At 33.0% G+C, this 12,368-nt stretch overlaps 1 protein-coding gene across 1 annotated transcript; it reads right to left on the reverse strand.

The window, feature by feature from the left end:
- Positions 1 to 6,302: 6,302 nt before the first annotated feature.
- Positions 6,303 to 7,515, reverse strand: LOC136408980 (histone-lysine N-methyltransferase SETMAR-like). Its single transcript, XM_066390235.1, has one exon. The coding sequence runs from the start codon at positions 7,488 to 7,490 to the stop codon at positions 6,321 to 6,323; it is 1,170 nt and encodes a 389-aa protein (XP_066246332.1). The 5' UTR covers positions 7,491 to 7,515; the 3' UTR covers positions 6,303 to 6,320.
- Between the last annotated feature and the right edge of the window lie 4,853 nt (positions 7,516 to 12,368).

Raw genomic sequence — 12,368 nt, forward strand, 5'->3', positions numbered from 1 at the left:
TACAACCTTAGATTACAGGCCCTTAGAGGAAATTTTAGATGACACTTAAAGATAATTTGCGCCAGCCTAACTTCTTTGAACGATAAAACTGAACTGGTGTTAATGCTTGTTTATATCGCGAAACTCCTTTTCGATTCAGATTTTGTTCCCTGAAAATTTGATATTTTTGTGAATATTTCCTCTTTTAGGACGTTGAAGTAATATATCTCGAAGATGCGTGGGTTAAAAATCTTCTCCGAAATGTAAATAATTCCATGACCTATATATTTTGAGCTTTGAAGTTTAAGAGGAAGGAAAATAAACAGAAAGAAAACCTAACAGGGATTCAATTTTACAATGGACGCTGTACTCGCTGTAATATTCATTGTCTGTGTGGGAAATGGATTTAGTCTGTGTAGGAATTTATATAAAGGCAACATTTGATGCATGTGTAATGAAGTTTCATTTTCACATCTCAATGAGTGTAAATTGCATATGCAGAATTGTATACAATGCGTTTTTTACCATCCAACGTAGGATTTAATGTGTTAAAATTAAAGCCCTAACCTATTCTACTAGAAGTAAAGTTAGGAAAGTTAGCATTGTTAGCTTGATACATTAATGCCAATGGATCAACTGAGTCAAAAAATTTGAAAAAGTCCTAAAAATGTATTTATCTTCTTTGTAATTTTTTTTGCGCTCCTCGTATGTTGCACATTGATACGTCAGCTTGAAAAGTTAGATCTAAGGAGCTTAAAAAAATTCAAAGTTAATAAATATAAGTGCGTTGTTAGGACTTCCCATATTTTTTGATTCAACTGATTAATTGAAGTAAATTTAAAAGTTTCAAATCTATGTTTCATAACTTTAATTCTAGTAAAACCGAGGCTGGCTTGGAGTCAAAATATTAACACATAAAAGTAATATCGATTTTCATGTTAAAAATATTTTTGCTGAAATTTTACTAATTGAAATAAATTGAACTAACCTGAAAATTCAGAAGATGTTAATTTAAGGATCAGACAAAATATTTGATTATGCACGATGGTGCAGAATCACATTTTAATTTAATTACGCATCAATTTCTACATGAACCGGCAGGATAGGAACGGAAGGAAGAATGAGATGACAGTCACGGCCTCCCAGACCTCCTGATATAAATTCTTTTGATTATTTTTTGCTGGGTCACTTGAAGTCGTTAATGTAAAAAACGGTAGTCCAAAATGAAGATCTAAAAGAAAGACGCTAATTGACTCGTGTACCATTATTCAACATTCAGCAGGTATATTCGAAATAAATTGGTCACTAATCAATGTAAGACGAATTGATGCATGTATTGCAGAAGGAGTTAGTCATTTTCAACAATTCTTGAAAATATTATTAGTGTATTATTAGTAATAACTCCAATTTTTGAATATTAAAAAATTCACTGTAATATTATGTAACATAAGTATGTTATATGTTATACAGGAACCCCATGAACTAATTCGTTGATAGCTAGTTCTAGGTTAGAGAGCCTGATGGAAACAACATCTACAAAAACATGTCCAAACGTGATGATCGCGTGAATTTGAAATATGCTTTATTTTCTTCTAAAAACGCATCGGAATTTTCACCTTTTACAAATTATTAATAATCATATGCTTTGATGTTACACAGATTATTGGTTAAGTCGGATTTAAAGTGTCGAGGTAAAAATCGCTACATTTTGAAAATTCTTCATCATACATCAATTTTAACTAATGGCCTCTACAGCACCCGTTTACCTATGACCCAACTTTACTACCAATGTTAGCAGCAGCATATGTTTGAAAATTAAACATTATCAGTCATGTTTGCTATTTACAAAATAAAACGAAAATGCATCTGTTTCAAATAATTTCGACTACTGAGAAGATTAAGGTCTATTACGACTTTGTGCCTCATTACAGCTCTGCGATTAATTAACTCAAGTACCCTGAAGCTTCGATCCTTTTAGATCTCATCAATTCGATTCATCTCGAGTCAGTCAACGCAGGTAATAATTGGTAATGTTGATCGCAAATATGTTGGGCCTGTAGCAAAAAATGTCACCAACGCCATCTGCTGTTTTTTTTATGCATTTCGGCTGAATCTTAGAGTATGAAATGAGTAATTTTCAGTGGTTTCAGCGATTGTAGTTCTGCACTGGATGAGTGCTACAATGATCCTTTTGAATCTTGTGTTATGATCCTACATTTTTATCAAGGCACTCCAGAAGTTACTTGAAGGGAATATTGCAGTAAAAGAATTAATGATTGTTTTTTATTTCACCACCATACCTGAACAATAATAGAAAAGTTAAAAAAATTCTTGTAAAATAACACTTTAAATTACAACTATCAAAGATTGCTTTGAAGCTGGGAACATACACACTTTGCCTCCAAACGTGTAAGGCTGAATTTACGCTTTCACAATTTTATAACAAGGCACTCAAATATAAAAATATATAAATAAAATAATAAACGTTTAAATTATGGTAAGGAAGAAATACTCAGCTTGAATCAATATGCCCCATTTATCAATCGTCTTCAATCCCCCTTTCAGTTGAAATTGTATACCGTAACAACTTTGTGAACTAGATAGATGAAATAATATATAAAAATACCATAACATCTATTTATCACATATAGGATCCTAAACTAACCGGATCCAGCTAACAGAACCAGACAAAGTATGAAATAAACATTATTTTCATATAGGGATTTTTCCCGCATAATTTGGAAGGAAACAGCAATTGCACCAGCTAAGAGCGATTATGTTGACGTAAAAATACGAGCAAACTTTCTTGTTTGCAATTTATTACGTCATTTTGACATCGTTATCAAAGCGTGGGAAAATGTATGTGGGTGACGTTGACCACCTACCACGTGCAATTCGACGGCGACGCGTCGACGCTCTACAAGCGCCGGGACGCACAATTTTCCGGATTATCAACAGAAGACGCTAAGCGCTAGAGGAGACGAATGGTTTTCCCACTAGAAGTTCCGCGAAAATACGTTCGATTAGTTCGGGAGTTCAGTTCGATAATAATAAACTCAAAGAACGATTTTTTTTCCTGCTGGGTCTCCTGAAAGGTTTTTTTTATCAATAGGTATGTACTTAAAACTGCAATAATATTGCTAATTCGCTAGATAATGTGAACTTCAGGTGGTTCAATTGAATTATGTGTTTGAATATTTGTTTTCCGACGACTGAGTATTAACGAGTTTTTTTTAATACACAGGGTGGTTCAATTCCGATGGTTCACTGTTGCGATATCCGAAACAGTTAGAGCTAGAAGGTCGGTTAAATGAGACAAAATTTGTTAAACTTAATGGTAAATTGAAAGAAGATTCGGAACGGTGTTGTCAAATTTCTGTAGGTTTACGAAATATTAAGGAAAAGTCAAAATCTGCCAAAACGATTGTTTTTTCAAAATAAATCAGAAACATGCGGTGCTACAAAAAAAATCAATAAGAAATGTTTTTACTTTTTTGTAGCCTACAGAGTGATGTTAATACATTTTTATTTGCTGTTTAAGTTTTAGATACAGGTCCTGTACAATTTTTTTGAAATACAAGTTTGCTAATTTTTGAACGTATTTTGGAAGTACTTTTTATCCCCAATTCAATGATGTATCACAATATTGCATGTTCCGAAGTTTTATTTGAAAATAATAAATCAACGCACTGTTTTAAGAAATTTTCAGTCCGAACCTGGACATGGCTTTAAAAATACATGTTATGGTATACCAATGCATCCAATTATTAAAAAAATCCCTAACATGAATTTGCAAATAAAATGGAAACAAAACTACCATTAACTTTTTCTCATTCATTTATTCGCTTTTCATAAAAACGCCTGATTAACTTTTTACAAACGAAACATTGAAACATGCAATTTTCTGATAGATCATTGAATTCGGGATACAAGATATTTATAAAGAAAAAAATAATATCAAATTATATTATTTAAAATTTTTTGCTCAGATTGTTTGGCCCTGTTTATTGATTTTAAAAACCCAGTTCAATAACGATAGAACATGCATGTTAAGAAATTAATACTATTGACTTCGATACGTGACCTATTACCATATTACTACACCATATTACTAAAAAATTCTGAGAATCATAGTTAATCAAATTATGCATATACAGGGTGTCCGGCAAGTCGATACAATAATTATAGGGGGTGATAGATTACGTGATTCTGAATCGATTTAACCAAACATACCTATATACCAAGTGTTACAGTTTTCCTGATAATTCAGTTTTTAATATTTTTTAATTTAACCGTGCTCTTTCACAATTGTTGGAGGGTAGAAGAACACCAAGCCTTTTAATCACAAAAATGTACTAAACTTTTTTATTGCCTATAGATAATTGTTTAAATTATTTAAAGGGTAAAATCTAAAATGGCTTTATTACCTACTTAGAACTACATAAACATGATCTTCCGAGCTTGTAATAAAGCGAAGAGTCAAATTCAAACATGGATTTAATTTAAACGCTTAGGTGTAGGTTTATTCAAATTTCTTAAAAACTTCCTTAGGCAATAGTCTTTCAGTCATGCTAAAAAGATTCTTAAGAAACATTTTAAAAATGAGAGAAATTAACTTTTTATGTACCCGAGCAGCGCATTCGCCAAAACGTTATCTACTAAAAATGATATTAAAAATGAAGAAATTTGCTAAAAACGCAAATCTTTAGAAAATACATGACTTATTAAAATACCAGAGGATTCAAAAACTAAATATTTATTTTAATTATTTTAAAAGCTAATTTAAAACTACAATGTAAAAAAGAAATAATTATGAGTATCAACTTTACAATTATGAACTTAATAAGAAAGCTGATCATAGAGAATAGTATAATTAATGATCTTTCGTTTTCAAAATGTGACCCTCTATTTCTTATACACTTGCGTACTCGTGTTCGCATTTGAATTGTAGTAACTCCTAATGAAATATTTTGCTTCATTTGTATAAATGCAGCGTCGATTTTTTCCACTAATTGTTCCCGAGTAAAAATTGGTACGCATAGACCAATTCTTTTGTTCGTCCCCATACGTGAAAGTCAAGCGGTGTCAAGTCGGGGGACCTCGCAGGCCATAAAATCGGTCCATTCCTTCCAATCCAACGGTTGGGAAATTCCTCATTTAGAAATTCCCTTACAGCAACTCGATAATGTGCTGGGCAGCCATCATTTTGGAAAACAATATTATTTCTAACGTTTAACGGAATATCGTCTAAAACGTTGGGAAGAGTTCTCCGTAGGAAATGCAGATAATTATCTCCGTTTAAATTATCTGGTAAGTAATACGGTCCGATTAAAGTGCTACTTATAACAGCTGCCCAAACATTGACGCTAAATTTTCTTTGAAAGCTTGTCTCTTTTTTTAAATGAGGATTTTCTCCAATGTTACTCCAATAATGAAGGTTATGGAAATTGGTTATGCCTTCGCGGGAAAATTTAGACTCATCTGTCCATAAGATGCTTTTCAAAAAATGTCTTTCTTCAATGTCAGCATTTAGGATAAATCGACAAAAGTTCATTCGTCGCACAGGATCACCTTCCTCTAAACCTTATACAGGTGTGTAATGATATGGATATTTATTTTCACTTTTTAATACTGACCAAACTTTCGATTTAGATAGATTAAACTGACGGGCCAATTACCTTATACTAAGTGTAGGATCCTCTGCCAATACATCCAATATCTGTTCGTCAATTTCAGGGAGATACCTGTGGTGTTCATCTTGCGCCCCGGGTTCCTGACGATTGACACTCCCATATTCACTTATTCGACGATATGTGTTGATAAAAACTCGAATGTTAGGAAGCCGCCTTTCAGGAAATCTCTCTTGGTAGAACCTTCTAGCAGCGGCAGCATTTCCATCAGCTCTTCCATACATAAATAGAATATCAGCATATTCCGCATTTGAAAATGATGACATTATTAAAGGTTTTAAATAAACATCTAATAACAGTACTCTGGCTAAGATTAAGATGAGGTTTGACAGTTGATCTACACTTGTAGTCACAATGGCAACTAAAAACAATTGTTTTACCTGAATACTACAACTCAAATGCGAACACGAGCACGCAAGTATATAAGAAATAGAGGGTCACATTTTGAAAACGAAAGATAATTAATTATACTATTCTCTATGATCAGCTTTCTTATTAAGTTCATAATTGTAAAGTTGATACTCATAATTATTTCTTTTTTACATTGTAGTTTTAAATTAGTTTTTAAAATATTAGGTCGTGTAGTATGAAATGAGTAGAATTGAATTGAAACTTTAGTCATTTTTTTTTTCATATGAAATGTTTTTATTGTCAATCGAAATATGCACCACTATTATCAATACACTTCTGCCATTTAACGGGAAGTTCATTGATTCCCCTGCTGTAAAAGCCTGCAGGCCGGGAGTCGATAAACTCTTGGAAGGCAGCTTTGACAGCCTCGTCGGAGTTGAATGTTTTCCCTACCAAGAAATTATCCAAATGAAAGAAGTGGTAATCAGTGGGTGCTAAGTCGGGTGAATACGGTGGATGACGAAGAGTTTCCAATTCGAACTCCTGTAGCTTGGCCAAGGTGACTTGTGCGGTGTGTGGCCGAGCGTTGTCGTGCAACAATAGCGGTGCGCTTCGATTGACTAATCTTGGCTGCTTAACCGTCAGTTGCCTCATCATTTCGGTCAGTTGTCGGCAGTAGACATCAGCCGTAATCGATTCACCAGGTTTCATGAAGCTGTGATGGATGACACCTGCGTTGGACCACCAAACGGACACCATGAGCTTCTTTTGATGAAGATGTTTTTTCGCACAATGTTTTGGTGGTTCATCTTGATCCAACCACTGCGATGAACGTCTGGTATTGTCATATAGGATCCATTTCTCATCACAAGTAACAATCCGATTCAAAAATGGATCGTTATTATACCGGCACAACAAAGAAACACAAGCTTCGAGACGTCGTTCTTTCTGTATGTCGCTCAACTCATGCGGTACCCACTTGTCCAGCTTTTTCACCTTACCAATTTCAGCCAAATGAGTCAATATTGTTTTTTTGGTTACACTGAATATTAACGATAATTCGCTTGCACTTTGACGTGGATTCGCTTCCACCACGGCTTTCAGATAATCGTTATCCACTTGAGTTTCAGGTCGTCCACGTGGTTCATTTGTTAGGTCAAAATTGCCAGAACGAAATTTCATGAACCAACGAGATACTGTTTGCTGTGAAGTGACTTCAGTACCAAACACATCATTAATATTGCGAGCCGTCTGAGCTGTTGTGGTTCCACGGTGGAACTCATATTTCATTAACACACGAATTTCACTATTTTGCATGGCTGCACAAAAATTTTTATAAAAATGAAAGTTTTCAATAATTTTTAACACTTTAAACTCTGATCGAAAGAGGAAGAATGTGCCTTTTCCACATAAAAAAGTCAAGTCCAAATATAGATTTAGAGTGAAGTTATTCGCAGTTGAATGTGGCATTTCGAGAATCTACTCATTTCATACTACACGATCTAATAATTAAAATAAATATTTAGTTTTTGAATCCTCTGGTATTTTAATAAGTCATGTATTTTCTAAAGATTTGCGTTTTTAGCAAATTTCTTCATTTTTAATATCATTTTTAGTAGATAACGTTTTGGCGAATGCGCTGCTCGGGTACATAAAAAGTTAATTTCTCTCATTTTTAAAATGTTTCTTAAGAATCTTTTTAGCATGACTGAAAGACTATTGCCTAAGGAAGTTTTTAAGAAATTTGAATAAACCTACACCTAAGCGTTTAAATTAAATCCATGTTTGAATTTGACTCTTCGCTTTATTACAAGCTCGGAAGATCATGTTTATGTAGTTCTAAGTAGGTAATAAAGCCATTTTAGATTTTACCCTTTAAATAATTTAAACAATTATCTATAGGCAATAAAAAAGTTTAGTACATTTTTGTGATTAAAAGGCTTGGTGTTCTTCTACCCTCCAACAATTGTGAAAGAGCACGGTTAAATTAAAAAATATTAAAAACTGAATTATCAGGAAAACTGTAACACTTGGTATATAGGTATGTTTGGTTAAATCGATTCAGAATCACGTAATCTATCACCCCCTATAATTATTGTATCGACTTGCCGGACACCCTGTATATATGTTTGTGCGTATCCCTACTCATATCACGCGAGATAATCATTCGATATAGCTTTCTAAACACAATTTTCCATATTCTAACTTGGATGATCATTATTTCAACGAACACTTCTGGCTACAGGATTTCAAACTAAGAATAAAAGATTTTAAAATGTTCACTTAGTAGTCAAAGTAAGACTTGAAAGCTTTTGGCATTATGCTGACTGTCCAATTTATCATTCTCACCCCTTCTAAGCTAAATTTATATGTATAAAAGAATATGCAAATACGCTCTGTCATAAAAGAAGAGAACAATTAAGGCCATATCTTATGTTTTTTTCGTTGCACCATAGTGTTATTTATAGTTCAACATATCTCGAAATAGACACGATAAACAGTGCTTAATGAGCGGCGGCCGTTAAGGTTAATATTAATCCTCGAAAACACATGTGCATATTTATTAGGTGATTTACTACTAAACAAAGCAGCAGCAAATCAAAATCTTTCAGCAATTAAAAAAATTATTATGTAGGTACCGCGGATAACCCATCTGATGTTTATTGTCATCTGGCATGTTTAAGCTATTAGTACGGTGTGTTACATCGTATGTTAATTTAATGACTTATGCATAATAGCAGTGGTAAAGTGGGGAGGAAAGGCCCTGCGATTATACTTATTGGGCCTTCGCAACCAGCAGTGCATCCATCACGAAACACTGCTTTCTTATTTAATTGTTACTTTATTTCCATAATTTCCTAGATCTCAATACATGCATCATCAAAAATCCCCACCCTCTATAAAAAGATGAGAGATAAGGAGAAATGCCAATAACACAAAAGTGTCTTAATTAAAAAGGAATATGAAATTTGGTTAGTGAATATCAGGGGCGTACGGCAAGAGGTTTAAGTCGTTGAGGGGGAGCCTGACCTTTCAAACAATATCACCCTGTATATTTTCGAATTGGCTTAAGAGCCGGTTAATATGCACCGTTATGAAAAATTTACATACCAACTTTGTTGAAAAAGCTGTAAAGAAATACTTTTTCCAAATAACGTTCTTTAAGAGCGTGCGATAAAATGACTTTCCGGCACACTTGCGAAAGTGACTTAACAGCACTTAATTGCTGAATGGCAATGCGTGCGATAAATTACCACTTTCCTCACTTGTTAAGTAAATAACTGTTACAAATTCGTGTGAATTTGCGATTTTCTACTCCTCCTTGAAAGAACGCAGATTAAAACTGAAATACTATATATATTATTTTGCGGCCTCTTCAAAGTTTGTGTCGTCGAGTCGACAATACGAGGAGACTTTCCAAATGACTTTGGAATTTGCGCTGCTTTCAAAGTCATAAGCTATCTGTTTAATAGCAATTTTACCATGATTTAACTGAAATTGATGGAATGAGTGATGAAGAAAATGTGAGTAATTAATGCAGGTCACCGAGAAAATAGAGCTGCAAGTTTAATTAACATATGCCCTTCCCCATGCGTTAAATATTAATAATTATGCTTAACAGTATTATGGTAGTTTGCATATTCCTTACAAAAAAAAATTTAATTATTAAAAAATAACCATTTCTTATTCATATAAATTGGTCGTATATTTATATTCATACAGTATTTCGTATTCGTTTTGCAATACACTTTTACCACACTTGATTGCATATTGAACTCCGCAATTTGTCATGCGGTTGACAACTTGAGAATTTTTCGAGCTATGACTCCTTATTGGAACACCCTGTATATCTCGTAAATCCGGTGCAATGAAGGAAAACTTGCAACACTGTTAAAGAAACAAAAATATCCTTAAGAACGTTCTGGACAAAGCGTTTTTCAATGAACCATTTGGACCATTTGCAATTTTATGAGCAAAACTTGAAATTTCCATTTTCAATGGATATTCAACGAAATATTGGCAACACCGCTTTCAAAATTTTTTTAATTTCAATTTAAAATTGTGCAACTTAGCCCAAACTGAGCGGATGATTATAATACTGAGGCTCAAAGAACGGGCGTCCCATAGGTTTACCACCTATATGGGTGTTGCTTTAGACTTATCGTGTGTCGAGCGTCTTCATAACAAAAAATCCCTTGCAATTCTAACAAGTTTATGCAGGTTCTTTTTCCCTCTCTGAAAGCTTGAAATAGTTTAATATAACCTGACCTACTTATACATAAAAGGTGGAAAAATAAACAGATTTATCTTTAATAAAGGTTAATAATTTTAATAGGGCCCTCAGGGAAAAGGCCTTTAGAAGGCCCCAGGAAAAGATTTAGAGAAGATTTATTGTGGATAAAACTGGATAAATCTACTCATCACCAAACGCGCCTTTAATTGAATATAATATATAGAGAGAATCATATAGTCGAATTAATGAATCTTTGTGTGCACGTCATACAATAGTGATCCTTGTAAGCATGTCCCTATAACATTTCTTTTTGATTTTGAAATATTATTGAATGTATGTACGGGACTGAAATGTAGTTCTTGCTTATAGGCTTAAGACATACGTTATACAGGGTGTTTGAAAAAGTTGGTACAAAACTTAAGAAGGTGAATGTGGAGCCAAAAATAGTAAAAACTGCTCCTATAAACATTGATCTGACAGAGCACCGTTACTGAGATATGGCCCTTCAAAGGGGTTTTGAATATTTGTTAAAATAACTTTTTTCTGATTACGATAATGGAATGAAAATTATAGGTAAAAATCATACCATAAGGGTTAACTATCATAAATTTCATCAAAATTGATTATAAACAAGAATAGTTTTCTAACTATGTATCATTAACAGAAATTAGTCGATTTTTTATTCCTTTGAATTATCAAATAAATATTATTATTTTTAATGGATTAGACTTTTTTGAAGAAAACATTTCTCTATTTTTTTTAGAACTCTGCATACTTTAGTCAGAAATAATTATTTTTTAAATAATGTATTTATAACTCAGAATAGTAACATTTTCACATAGAAAGCTTCTTTCATCGTGACAGTTTCGTTACAGTGATTGTCACTTTCATATTTTTAACAAATATTTCATATTTCATATTCCATATTCATATTCACGGTTTAAAAAAGCATGATGGACCATAGTTGTAAAAAAATCGAATATAATGCAAAATCAAGCGCAAAGATCACAACTAAGAAACTAAAAAAACGTAAGACTTAAATAATAGCACACGAATGTCTTGTAAATTGTAGCACATCGCTACAATAAAATTGTCACTGAGAAAGATACCTACTATGTAAAAATGTTTAAAAAATGTTACTGTTCTGAGCAATAGATTATTCAAAAAATAATTATTTCTGACTAAATTACTCAGAATTCTAAAAAAAGTAAAGAACATTTTTCTTCAAAAAAGTCTAATCCATAAAAAATAATATTATTTGCTTGATAATTCAAAGGAATGAAAAAAACTCGAAATATTTCTGTCAAGGATAGTTAAAAAACTACTCTTATTTATAATCAATTTTGATTAAACTTGTAATAGTTAAAGACCATTATGGTATGATTATTACGTACAATTCTGATTCCGTTATTTTAGTCAGAAAAAAAGTTATTTTAACAAATATCCAAATGATAGGATGCCTTTGGAGGGCCATATCTCAGTAACGGTTCTCCGTCGGACCAATGTTTATAGGATTTTTTTTAACTATTTTTGGCTCTACATTCACTTCTTAAGTTTCGTACCAACTTTTTCAAACACCCTGTATGTTCTTAAGTTACACGAATGACGACAAAGATGTGTTGACTTTTGTGTGTCTATCGTCGTATTTTCTTTTCCATTAACGCCGCAGACTTAGTGTTGTTTATCCTTGTATAATTATTGTTTTTGTTCCATAATACCCATAATGAATTTAGTAGATCGCAGTATATCGATAGTAGTCAGTGAAACCTATGACAACCTGGGGTACATATGCACCAAAATCACACAATATACTCATTTTAATCACGTTCTGCTGCTTTAATTGGCTTCAAGTGGTTACTGTATATTCAAAGTAGCCCATTGGAATCTCGGAAACTATAAAAGATTGATTTATATTAGAGGACAGGTTAATTCAGATTAAATCACGACAAAGTAGCGCAATTAGGCATTGGACCAGATATTGGGAAAAATTCAGAAATTTACCAGAGCGTTATTATTTTTTCCGGCGTTAGTCAACAAAATGTTTTCATAATAAGGGAACTTTGCTATTGGCACTTTTCCACCCCCATAAAATACCACCTCCTAGTTCGACACAG

This window comes from Euwallacea similis, chromosome 1 (assembly GCF_039881205.1).
Source record: "Euwallacea similis isolate ESF13 chromosome 1, ESF131.1, whole genome shotgun sequence".
Taxonomy (NCBI): Eukaryota; Metazoa; Arthropoda; class Insecta; order Coleoptera; family Curculionidae; genus Euwallacea; species Euwallacea similis.